General features: G+C 40.0%; 1 protein-coding gene across 7 annotated transcripts in view; it reads right to left on the bottom strand.

The window, feature by feature from the left end:
- MLH1 (mutL homolog 1) overlaps window positions 1–13,285 on the bottom strand; it is a 38,859-nt gene that overhangs the window by 13,615 nt on the left and 11,959 nt on the right. For 5 of the 7 annotated variants that reach the window (XM_034761090.1, XM_034761089.1, XM_034761088.1 and 2 more), the window contains 6 exons: window positions 12,352–12,440; window positions 7,695–7,807; window positions 5,929–6,022; window positions 4,349–4,502; window positions 2,809–3,170; window positions 676–824 (listed from right to left, as the gene is read on the bottom strand). In XM_034761090.1, the coding sequence (XP_034616981.1) occupies window positions 676–824; window positions 2,809–3,170; window positions 4,349–4,502; window positions 5,929–6,022; window positions 7,695–7,807; window positions 12,352–12,440 (961 nt within the window). Of the gene's footprint in view, window positions 1–675; window positions 825–2,808; window positions 3,171–4,348; window positions 4,503–5,928; window positions 6,023–6,251; window positions 6,348–7,694; window positions 7,808–10,737; window positions 10,917–12,351; window positions 12,441–13,285 lie in introns of those variants that run through there. The other 2 variants (XM_034761093.1, XM_034761094.1) reach the window with 2 other exon arrangements.

The raw sequence follows: 13,285 nt of genomic DNA, 5'->3' as shown, positions 1-13,285 counted from the left end.
CTACAGCAATTTAATTAATCTGTCCCATCACTGTTTCCATTATAAATCTATTTTCAGAGACTTGCAACTAGGCAATAAAAAAATTCCTGTGAGCATGGCTTACCCTTAAACATCTATGCATGGAAATTAGAGGGGGAAAAAAAATCTTATTGTTTTACAAAAGTTCCATTGTTTAAGAACAAGGTCCCTGTATCCAGAGCAAATAAACATAGAACCTTGGTATTTAGGCTGCAATTTTGCAGGCTGTTCATCTATGGGGTGAGTTAATACCTGTATTTGGAATGGAAAAAAGCCTTACATTAAGTTAGTGCATTTTGTTTAGTAATGTGGTTTAATATGCAGGCTTACTAAAGGCTAAACCAGCCCTTAGATATGAAGCATACACCTCTCCTGTCTAAGTGGAAAATGTCTGCAGAAGCTGGTCGTCATGGTTTAAAAAACTTATTACACATTTTGCTCAGACAGTTGGATTAATTCAATACTGCTCTGGTTTAGCAGGTCAATCTGCAAGCTAAGAAACATGAACAAGATACAAAAGAAAGTTTGCTGGGGCTCTTGGTGTGTAACAGAAACAGGCTTCTTGTACTACTTTTATAAAATTATCTTAAGTAGTCCAAGCAATTGTGTTTAACTGTCAGAAAAATAACCATCTTGAGGAACAAGTGGCTTGCATACTTGCATGTGCTTGGCTACTAATTTCCTCTTGCAGAGTCAACACACTGGTTAGGTTAATAATCCTTCTCTTAGGGGTACAGGCAGCAGTCATTCCCTTTCTAGTATCATCTTCCTCCATTTCCACATCAGAGCCTGTCCACTGTCTCTTTCTGCAATACAGAGACAAAGAGGAAATATTTTCAATTCTCATTAGAATGATATACAAGTATATACTCAGCAGTGAAGTGTGGTAACCCTACATTAAACAGCAATCAGGAAACCCAGCTAGCTCCAAAAAGTTTCAAAGGAAAGATTGTTTTGTTTAATTTCCAAGGCACTGTTTGACAAACAGTCAAGGCTATTTAGGGATCCTTATTACTAATCACATTGGACAAATCAACACAGGCCCAACTCAGCACCCATCCAATTCAACAGGAGTTAGACCAGGCCCTAAAGGAGATATCACAAAAGATCCTGTGTGTTCCTTAACTACATTTGATTTTCTTTAATATAATGAAAAATAATCTCTCTCCCTGGTAGCTCTGGACAAACTGTCAGAGCAGCTCCAGTTGACCAGCAATACCAGGGCCTCCCGTGACTGGCTGCTCTGCGGCTCCTCTTTTAAGAGCTTTGCATATAGTTAAATAGCCTCAGATCAGATTATCTTTTCCAGAGAATGTGTGCAAGACTGGAGAAGGAACACTGTGTAACCTCTGCCCTGTACTTAACCCTCCATAGGTGAACATAAGGGATTATGATTCATACATGATCACCTTCAATAAAACATACCCTATTTACTTTTCACCATTTATGCTGTTAGTTTCCTTTATATTCATCTCTCACCTTGGAGAATGGTCATTTTCACTTTCTGATTCTCCAGCAGAAGCACAAGGCTTGTGTGTTATTGTTTAATAAAGAGTTTAATTTCTCTGTGAAAGTTCAAGACAATATTTGTTCATATTTGGTTTTATAGCTTTCCTGATCCCTTTTTCTTAAAAAAAAAGCACTCAAACTTGACTGCACACCTGCATAAACTGCAGGGTGAACTGATTTAAATCACCTATTTTAACAATGATTCAAATCAACAACCAGAAAACCTTGATTTGAATAATCAATATTGATTGTTTTGAATTTGTACATTTTAGTTATTTTCACAAAAAAAAGCTGATTCTCATTGGTCGGTAACTATTAAAACATGTTGATTTGCAACTAATTACACTAAAAATTTGGTGCTTTTTTTTTTTTTTTTTGTTTCTAACCAGGAGGATGCACTATACCTTTTATATTTATTTAAGCAACTATAGAACTTAACTTACATTTATTCAGACTCTAAATTTTATTATCTTTTATGGTGAGTGATACTTCTCTTATTTACTAGATATTAGTTTGTTTTACTTGCCATTTGTATCAAACTCTATTTGGATGGAAATTCAATTATAAATGCACAAAAACAGCATTTAATTTTTCTTAAATGTGCTGGATAAAAAAGTTTGTCTCTTATAAAAACATATTTTGCATTTAAAACTAATGGATTTACTAAACAAAAGTAGTACCAACTATAGCCAGTGAACTGAACTGACTGCTTCTCATCACCATATCCATCAAGATTTTAGAACTAGCAGATCTCATCCTCTCACATCTAGTTTTTATTCATAGACTGGAAGAGGGAAAAGAGCTTTCCTGATTTTTCAAATGCAACTGGTTTCTTAGCTTCGAATTAACTACTCATTGAACTGAACTAGTTGAATAAACTAAAATTGAGAAAATATTGTTTATACCTGCAGAAAATTTTACTGTTGTCAAAAGCTGGTTTAGCACTTCAACAACTCTGTTTCCAGGTGCTTAGCAAGTGACTACCACCAGTTAAGGGGTCTGCCTTTCTTTAAAAACTTGGCAACAAGCAGGCACTGCTAAATATTTTTTTGTATTTAATTTAAAAAATTTAAACAGATTATCATTTTAGACCTTAACATAAGTTGTCAATTTAAAATGTAATTTTCAATGGGTTTATTTCTTAAAATTAAACATATTAATATAAATTTAAAAAAATCTGATTTAAATTAAAAAACATTTTTTTTAAATTTAAAAACATCAATTTTTATCCATTCTGATAAAAACACAACAATACAACTATCCAGCATAGATCATCTTTACCTAGTAGGGGCTGTTTCAGGAGTCTGCCTTCCACTTTCCTTCTGCCCCTCTGGTGTCATCACTGAATCCCTCTGTGCAGCAACCATTGTATCAAAGTCATTGAGATCTTCCATTTCAGTATCCTGCTGTCTGGATCTGCCATCAGAAAGTCCGGTACCACCGTCTAGGGTCAGCGCTGTATGCACTGTACTCAAGGGTTTGTTTACAGGCTGAAGGAAAGCATCCAGCTTCTGGTCTCGGGAATCGGTGCGGACCATCTGGTGGGCATAGACTTTATCACCTGTTCCTTTAGCTGTGAAAGAGGAGCTTGCTGCTGATTTAACAACCTCAGTGGAAGAGCATTCAACTCCTGGGATCAAAGTCTTCATTGCAAAAATGGGGGAGGGAAAGGAGAGGAGAGAGTCAGTGTCGCCAGGAGACTGTACATGCCTATTTACCCTTGTATGTTTGGCCCCTTAAATATCATTTAAGCCCAATTTAAGTGCTTAAATGGGGCCTGAGCCCCCTCTGCATTGGGTGAATTTCACCCTAATGAAATCTTTATTGTTAAGAAGTTGTTAATCTTTAAATGTTCTGAAGATGCAATCCCCTGTGCGTATTATAAAAAATAAGCACATGAAAAAGAGATTTAATTAAAATTATTATTCTATAGATACTATTTTACAATAATCTACTTACATAAGAATTATAATCATAGAAATATAATCCAATCCCTTTTTAAACATGTTTTTATTTGCTTGTTTATTATAATAAACAGAGTTTTATCCCTAGCAATGCTATACTATATTTGGTATTAGTCCTGCCTGGTGTTAGAAGTGTAAAAAAACCCTAACCTATATGTGTGTGTTTATTAGGTTATATAGTTATTTTGTATTTATCTAAAATACAATATTTTGAAACTAACAAAATTATGCAAAAACAAAAATTGGTAGTGTTAAATAAATACATACTTCTACTTAATTAAGTTAGTATTTAATTATAAACCTAAATATTAAATTAAACAAATGTATAACAGTTAATCCATTAATTTAATATACTGTAAAAGATTAAACATGAATAAGAGTCCATTTTAAAGTCACCCTTCTGTCTGAAAATATCTTATCTTGTTGTTATTTGTAAACCCAGGATGACTGACTGAAAGATAAAGAAAAATGTTTTTCCTTATATTTTTTTCAGTCTGTTTTCATTGTGCTTTTGACAGCACTTTGTGTATAATCATTTCCATTATTTATATAGGTCTTTCATGCAGAAAAAAGACAGAGAAAAAACAATGGCAAGGAGACTTAAAGTCAATGTACCTGAAATTACTTTTAACTTCCTCCCCCAAACTGACTAGATTTGAATTAGACAGTGTCACTTTAAAAAAATAAATGTTGGCAAACGCACTTCATAAATAGACAGCACAGCTCTCAAGAGATGATCCACAGTACAATAGGAGTATCTGGCCCAGACTAGATTCTAATCTTGAACTTAGAATACTTGCTTCCACAGGCTATCAACACAGTGAAGACTTGTCATCTCTTAATAGTTATATTCTCACCTGGGTGAAGTACATCCTTGAAGAGTTAGAGCCCAGTAATTTGCTCTCTATATGTTGCTGCACACTCTCTAGGATACTGTCTTCATGAAGAAAATGGACTTCATGCTTTGTAGGATGCACATTCACATCTACGTTCTGAGGGGCTATTTCCAGGCTGCAAAACATTTTAAAGGAAAACTAACCTAAAAATATCCCACTGATGGAGGAGTGTGTGAATATGCTCAGCACAAGATGTGTCAGAACTGAGGCCATAAGTCTACCCCAGGCAGCTAAAATGGGCCTGCAAAACGAATGGCATTGCAGAGGAGTCTTACTTAGATATCTATTAAATACTAAAAAAAGAACAGGAGTACTTGTGGCACCTTAGAGACTAACCAATTTATTAGAGCATAAGCTTTCGTGGACTACAGCCCACTTCTTCGGATGCATATGCTCTAATAAATTGGTTAGTCTCTAAGGTGCCACAAGTACTCCTGTTCTTTTTGCGGATACAGACTAACACGGCTGCTACTCTGAAACCTATTAAATACTAAGAGGCTTGATTCAAAACCCATTTCTTTACATTTACTTTGGATCAGCCTATTAATGAACTAATTTTATTATATGATATTTCTAAAAGATGTTTTGAAACTGTCACTTTTTCAGTGGATACATGTAACACTCACCACTAGCCACCTCTTTGTGACAAGGCCTGGCATATAGAAGCCCCACACTGGGCTAGCGCTGTTGCTGAATGTCAGTCCAGCACTTTGGTGGTTTCTCTGTCAGGTAACTCATTTATCAGGCCAGATCACAGTCCTTAGTCACACTTGTCCCAACTAAAGTTCAAAAATATCTTTCAACAAAAACAAAAGATGTCCACCCTCTCTGCGACTCTTCAACCAGTCTTTGGTTCTCCAACGTCTTTTCCAGGCCTGCGTTCCTGAAAAGCTTTCCTCACTGCTCACTAAGGGCCCTGCAAGAGCCTTCTTGCTCCCTGCTATCTCTTAGAAAGAAGAGAGGCAGATAGATGGAGTTTTGGATAGAACAAATGAGTGTTCCCTATTGCTCTTGCTGTGGAAAAGGTCAGGGAGCCTGATTTTTAGTGCTGAAAACCCACAAATCCAACAGACTGCAGCTGGAGTTGTGTGTGCTCAACACTTCTGAAAATCAAGCCTTTTCTTTAGTGTTTTGGACTTGCTAGTCTATAAAGGATGAAAGAAACACTTTCAGTTACCACGTGCTTGGGAATAAACTGTCCCATGCTGTAGCTTAAAGCCCACCTTAGCTGTGTTGATCCCCTTTATCTAGCTATTGATGACTCTGACTCTGGCTAGCCCTACAAGACAGGCATTAGAGATTAAGGGCTTGTCTACACTACTGCTTAACTCAATGTAACTTACGTCGCTCAGGGGTGTGAAAAACACACATCTCTGAGCGATGTAAGTTAAATAGACTTAAAGCACTGTCTACACTGTGCTACGTCAGCGGGAGACGCTGTCCTGTCAACATAGCACATCTTCACCAGATGTGCTACATTGGCAGCTGCGCCAATGTAGCAAGATAGTAAAGACAAGCCCTAAAACTTTTTATTACTTTACCTTAAGTACAGGAATGGATGTGTACTTTTCGGCAAATAAGCAGCATATACAGTTTCTATAGCTTTCCGCAAAGCAGTTGACTCCACCAGTCGATCTGGAATGAAGAATAAAAGGGGGACAATCGTGGGAAAGCATTCCATGACACCTTGTCCAAACTGCACATTTAAACACACTATATGGTAAATAAGTACTCCCTTGTACCCAAAATTTCATGCTGTACAAGAGTCTGAAGTTTTTTTCCCCAGTAGCATCTATTCATGGTGTCTAAGCACTGATACAAATCTACGGTAGTTAAAAATTGATCCATAAGGTATTTTGCTCACTTTCCATTTACTAGTCCATTCTTGCTCTTCCCTAGTTCTCTTACGATACGGTCAGTTTCCCTTCCTTTTTTTCCCCCTTCATATTATTTGTTTAACCTACGTTACAAACAGTAAAATTTTCAAGATTATTTCAGTTTTAATAATCAGACTTCCTTTTCATCATTCAATGTAATCAGGGTCTAAGTTTCACTTTCCAAATCTCATGCAGTAGCATATTCAGCTGTGTGCTGGGAGAGCTTAAATGGGATCCCACAAGTTAAAGGCAAACACATGAAATGCTTTTCACTTCAGTGACCTTCATGCAGCAGTCCGTCGAATGTTACGAGTTCCCTAAAGCTTTCTTCTGAAAGTAATCTTCTTGGTGACCATACACATGACTTTATGAGAGGATCAACACAAGAGTTACAAGAGTTCTGACCTTTTTGCAATGTGATGTTTTTGGAGAACACTGCCAGAGCTAATCTTATGTGAAATTAGCCTGCAGCACAAACAAGGGTACTCAGATAAAGCAGTTGTCACTTAGCCTGGATGACATTCTGTGCATATTCAGGTGCAAGGAGATAAGAAAGCTGTCTTCCCTTAGTGACCAAAACAAGGAACAGTTTAATCCTTCTGCGAGACAGGAATAAAACCTATTCCCCTGCTCCGGCCAGGGCTGGATTAAGATATAGGCACTGTAGGCCTGTGTTTAAGGCACCAGGAACTGGAATCGCATGATTATATCAGAATTTAATTTTTTTTTTTTTAAATAAGTTTATGGGTAGAAGTAAAGCCTCAAAACATGATTTGAGCAACTGACACAGTGATAGAAACAATAACTCAGAACTGCCCCATGCATCTTAATGCAGTGTTAACTCCACAATCCCATTATCCTAGGTGGCCCTGCCAACATTATCCCAGAAGAGGATTCTGTGTATGACAGGAGGAGAAAAGTGCAGCAGGCCCAATCTGCCCACCCACTCCAGCAGATAAACTCCAGTTCAGAAGTAAGTATTTGGGGAAGTCTCCCTGCTGCTGTGGGGGGCAGAGGAATGGGGGGCAGAAGAGAGGAAGGCCCTGCTCCCACTCCTGGGAGAAAGAAGTGGCCCCATACCTCTACCTATCTGGGTGGAGAAGGCTATGGCAAGTGGGGGTAAGGAGAGCCACAGAGAACTCTGTCATGGTACGTACGGATTACCATATTCTGGACCTGGCTCCAGCCACTCTAACACTCCAGACCACAAAACACTGCAGACAGGTAAACATTTGGTTTGACTTCGACTTCCCTGCTTACAACAAGATCTCACCAATGGCAGAATTTAGCCCTTATGTGATTTTCAAAAAGGTGCACATTCAAAGCCTTGATGCTGCTGTTCTTTAGAAAGAAATGAATGTACACTCTGCTAAAAATTATGCAAAAAGAAACAAAGCATATACAAACTATACACATTTCTTTGCACTTACGATTTATGAAGAGTAAAAACATGCATTTCTTCACTGAGTAGTTTGCATTTGTTATGTAGCCTTTCATTTTAAAGGCCAGCTTTCCATCTTCACAGCCCACTTCTATCAGTTCTCTGTAGACCGTTTTTATTTTGAAAGAGAATACATGAAAATATGCAGTGCTGTGCAAAGGTTTTATTGACATGCGTTTAAGATATATTTCTACTTGCAGGTAATGTAACTACCATTATGAATTTGGTTATACAGAGAGACAAGGTGGATGAGGTAATATCTTACATTGGACCAACTTCTCTTGGTAAGAAACTTTCAAGCTTACACAGAGCTCTTCTTCAAGTCTGGAAAATGTATTCAGAGTGTCAAAGCTAAATATAAGGCGGAGCAGATTGTTTAGGAAATGTAGTCTGATATCCACCCCAAACACACCACCAAACTCATGCTCCATTTTATCCTCACCCATAACAATTTTACATTCAACACCACACACTTTGTCCAAACCATGGGAACAGCCATGGGTACTAGGATGGCTACACAATATGTTAACCTCTTCATGGGCTACCTTGAGGAAAAATTTCTGGACAAATGCACCATGAATCCAATGATACACCTGAGATGCATAGATGATATTTTCATCATCTGGACAGATGAACTAAACTCCCTCAGATTTCCACCACAACTAGCCATCCATTAAACTCCCACACTAGCATCAATTTCCTGGAAACCATGATCCATTTCAACAATGGAACCCTACAGAAAACTATATATAAAGAAACACACAGATCACCATACCCACCCTCACAGATCCAGTAAGCACTCACTACAAACACACCAAAAATCTGTTATCTGCAGCCAGGCACTCAGATACCACAGAATATACACCTTGACAGACTTAAAACCGCCTTCACCAAACAAGGATACTCCAACAGAGAAGTAAATTGCATCATGGAATGGGCCAAATAGCCTGAGAAAACCTGCTTCATTTCAGAAATAAACCTCTCTCTGACTGCACATCCCTAGTTGTCACCTCACACTGGAACCCATATGGGGTATCAAACAATCACAACCCATATTCTATGGGGACCACGTAATGAAATAAATCTTTCCTGAAATCTCTCTTTTGGCCTTCGAACAACTCCTCAACCTCATCATCAGAAGCAAGTTCCACACAGACCATTACACACCAACTCAAAGCAGCACCAGACCCTGCCAGAACAATAGATGCAAAATCTGTAAACATATCTCCAATGCTATAATGATCAATACCTTCCACAATATACCTTTCAAGATCCATGGGTCCTGCACGTTCCTTTCACAACATGTGGTATATCATCCAATGTACTAAATGCCCCAACAGTTAGAGCCCTGCGTGGATACAAAATTTACAGTAAAACAGTATCTACAGAGCTGCAGGGCTCTACCAGGAACCACAGTGGCAAAAGCAGAGCTCCCAGGAGCTAGTGCCCTGTGCTGGCAGCTCCTCCAGTGTGGCTGTACCGCCCCCAGCCAAGCCCACTGCACTAGCACGACCAGGGACAGCTAAAGGTGAGTCTGGTGCCCGCCCGAGTGGATGGGGCTGGGGGCAGACAGTCACGCTGGAGGAACTGCCAGCACAGGGCGCTGGCTCCTGGAAGCAGCAGCCACCTGCCAGGCTGCTGTTTTTGCCGCTGCGGTTCCCAGTAGAGCCCTGCAGCTCTGCGGATACCGATTTGCATCCGCGGATATAAATTTTGTATCCACGCAGGGCTCTACCAATAGCAACTATGTGAGTGAAACCAGACAATCACGACACTCAAATGAATTCTCACAGAATAATGATAGAAGACAAACACCACATCACCTGTGGGAGAACAGTTTCCACAAAATGATCACTATCTCTGACCTCTCAGTCCTTATTCTCAAAGGAAATGTGCACAACACATTCAAAAGATGAGCCTGAGAGCTTAAATTCATAACTTCTAGTGTCTAGCAAAAACATGGACTCAATAGAGACAATGGATTTATAGTTTATTACAATAATCTATAACCCACTCACACCCCACACAACTGCAGTTCCCCCTCCCCCCCTCGCCCTTCCTTTTGCCCTTGTGACTGGAGGGGTGTTACTGAGCCACTTCACCTTGAATGGTCCTTTGAAATACGTGTTAACTCCTTACACTAATCAATCCGTTCCATCTTGTATTTAGCTGTGACACTCTAAGTACCTTTCGAAGACCCGAAGAAGAGCTCTGTGTAAGCTCAAAAGCTTGTCTCACAACAACAGAAGTTGGTCCAACAAGAGATATTACCTCATGCACCTTGTCTTTCTAATATCCTGGGACCAACATGGCTACAACAACACTGCTATGACAATAGTGCAGATGTTTTGTTTATGTGATAGTTACCGAATATCAGAATCCTTTTAAAGAGTTTTAAAATGTTTTGTTGGTACATACAATTATTACTCATACAAATCATGAAGCCAAGTAGTCTTATTTACCATGTACCCTCAAACTGATAGTAAAATTAGAAAGAAAAATTTCAAACGCCTCTCCTAATTATCCAGAGTAGCTTTTCAATAAATTAACATGCCACATTGTCCAATATCCTGTGGCTATCAAGGACCAGGAATGACTGTTACATTATCACTGGCAAGCATGAATTTCAGTACTCTCAAGATTTAAGACACATGAGAGACCAAGAGAGACTATAAAATTGTCACTGGGTCCATAATTGAATATTATTACTTTTCCTGAAACTATGACCTCCATACTTTTTCAATCTCCACTTTTACCTGATCTGCATTAAGGGGTGGGATGTTGGTAGAGAGTGCTTAAACATTTCCCCTGGTCAGTGCAGACAGGTCTTAACTATATTAGTCTCCATCACAGTTTGTAAAACTCTTATAGCCCAGTTAGATCCTATTTACATTGGCCAAGGAAATCCCATTAAGCCTAGGTAATTTATCATTATAACTCCCTAGAAAGGAGTTAATGTGATTTTTAAAGTCACAAAGTCAGTTCCATTCCTTAGCTGTAACTTCTAATGTTAGTAACAGAATCAAACTGACCTTCCTATCAGTATTAGCAGGAGTCCAACAGAGTTGGCAGCAAAGCATTCTGCAAAACTGTTCTATGAAATGTATGCAGTTAAGCATTTTATGGGAGGGATTCTTCCTACAACTACTGCTGAGACTTTCTGGCGTAGGGGATATTTTTATAACCCCTTTCTTGTGATTTGTTCAATGAGAGCTCTCATTCGAATTTATAGTCACTGTACAAAAACAGATTTAAGATTTCAGAAAAGCACATTTGAAGGAATTACTAGTTTTAACAAGTAAGGTGTAATAGGAGGAATTACGGAGATTCACCAGTGTAGGAGGTGGCTGGGCACTTCTAGAAGATATTGGGCCAAACTGTCCTCTAGATCAGTGTTTAGAAGATTCTCTCCAGGTACAGACAGTGCCCTTTCTGCACACTGAGGGGAAGATCAAACACTTATGTGGCAATATTCCTAGTTCCCCCTGACCCTGTTCTTGGATATATGAAAGACCCTTCTGTGAGTTAGAGAGAGCTGTGCAATGTGCATCATTCTTTCCCAGGGGCATCCCTAGCTATTCTAGGGCCCTACGCAGCCCCACCACGGAGGGGGCAGCCCTCCGTGGGGGGGTGGGGGAGAGAGGCTGGCCCCAGGTCTCCATTGGGGGTGCAGGGGGGAGGTTAGGACTGGCTTGGGGGGCAGAGGGGAACTGCCCCCAGCACTCAGCGGTGGCACAGTTGGGGCCAGGTTGCTGCACTTCCCTCCGCCGATGAGTGCAGGCCCAGCCCTGCAGCACTCCTCAGGAGAGTGGGGGCGGAGCAGGGGCGTGAAGAGGCAGGGCTGGGGAAGGGGCGGGGCATGAAGAGTCAAGGTGGGGCAGAGCAGGTCTGAGGGCTTTGGGGAAGGGGTGGGGGGGGGGGGTTGGGCGGAGCAGGGGCGGGGCGGAGGCAGAGCAGGGGCCCTGGGGAAGATGTGGAGTAGGGTCTGGAGCAGCACACAGCTACGCAGAGCATCAGGAAATTTGGTGCCACAAATTTCCTGGTGCCCTACGCAGCTGAGTACTTTGCATATAGATAAGGAGAGCCCTGTTCTTTCCCAATCTTCATTAAACCTAAAAGGAATTTACTGAAAAGTTAATACAGTCTAAGGCCTCTTCACGGGCAGCTCAGTGGCTACTAAAGATATGTCTACACAGCAATTAAACACCCGCGGCTGGCCCGTACCAGACAACTCAGGCTAGTGGAGCTAGGGCTGCAGGGCTGCTTCATTGCGGTGTAGATTTCCGAGCTCGGGCTGGAGTCTAGACTCTAGGATCCTCCCACCTTTCAGGGTACTAGAGCCCGGGCCCCAGCCTGAACCCAGCAGTCTACACAGCAATGAAACAGCCCCACAGCCAGGGCCCCATGAGCTTGAGTCAGCCATCACAAGCCAGCCGCAGCTTTTTCTCGGCTGTGTAGTAAAACCCTACGTTATTTTATCTTAACTTAAATAGTGTAGTATGCGTTCTCAATAACTACATTTATTTGCACCATCCTACTATGAAATACTCTGATCATCACAGAGATTTTGGGTCTTTTTAATTATTTATTTTAAATAGAGCTACAAAATAAGATTTCATTTAAAAACAACTTTATGGTCAACATACCTGCTAACAGCATTTCCAAAAATGGACCTGATATTGTCCACTGTTGTGGCATTTGATAGGGTTCTAACATCTGCCACCGTATCACCTTGCTAAAAATAAAAGAGAAAAGAAATTAGTGGTCTATGTTTACAAATAGAATTATTATTGAAGTTTTAGAAATCTATTCAATAATAACTGCAAGACATTTTCTATTGAGTTTGCAAAAATGTATGGGACACAAACTCTGTTTTTGTTTTGCCTGAAGGTTTTTTTGGGGGTGGGGGGGTTTGCCTTTTTAAAAAGTCTGTAGATATTTATGCAAAGGAGATTAAGTCAGGTGTACAGTAGAAACTTTTGCTGGCTTAATTGGACAGGGCTATGCTGGCAAAACCCTTAGGATACACAGATATACCAGCAAGAAAGTGCTTAGTAGGCATAGCTTATTTCACTTGCCTAACCAGTACAAAAGCACTTTGTCAGTATAAACTGCATCTATACTAGGAGAGTATTGCAGGTATAGCTAGAATGGCAACATTGAAGTGCCTGAATGTGTGGTGGCAAGATATGGGGATAATGGGCAACTGCTCCAGGTGCATGTTTGAAGAGTGCGAGAAATGTGGTTTATTCATTTGCCAAATAAACAATATTTTAATAGTCTTTAGATAACTTTTTCAAAAGCACCTATTTGAAAATGTTACCTAAAGTGACTTAAGAACCAAAGTTCTACTTTGAAAAGTGACCTAGATACTTAGAAGCTTAAATCCCACTGAAAGTCAAGCCTTTTTGAAAGTGATGGGAGTTAGGCTCCTATGTGCCTGTGCAACTTTTTTTAAAAGGGTTTTGGGCTCCTAAGTCACTTTGGGCTTTTGGTTACTTTTTATTTTGTTTGAAAATGATATAGAGAGAAGCAGAAGTGCTTGGTCCAAAATAGCCTGAATTCAATGACCTTCTGGGC

Source organism: Trachemys scripta, chromosome 2 (genome assembly GCF_013100865.1).
Source record: "Trachemys scripta elegans isolate TJP31775 chromosome 2, CAS_Tse_1.0, whole genome shotgun sequence".
NCBI classification, from domain to species: domain Eukaryota; kingdom Metazoa; phylum Chordata; order Testudines; family Emydidae; genus Trachemys; species Trachemys scripta.
Note: the sequence above shows the minus strand (reverse complement) of the source record. Positions and strands in the feature narration are given on the sequence as shown.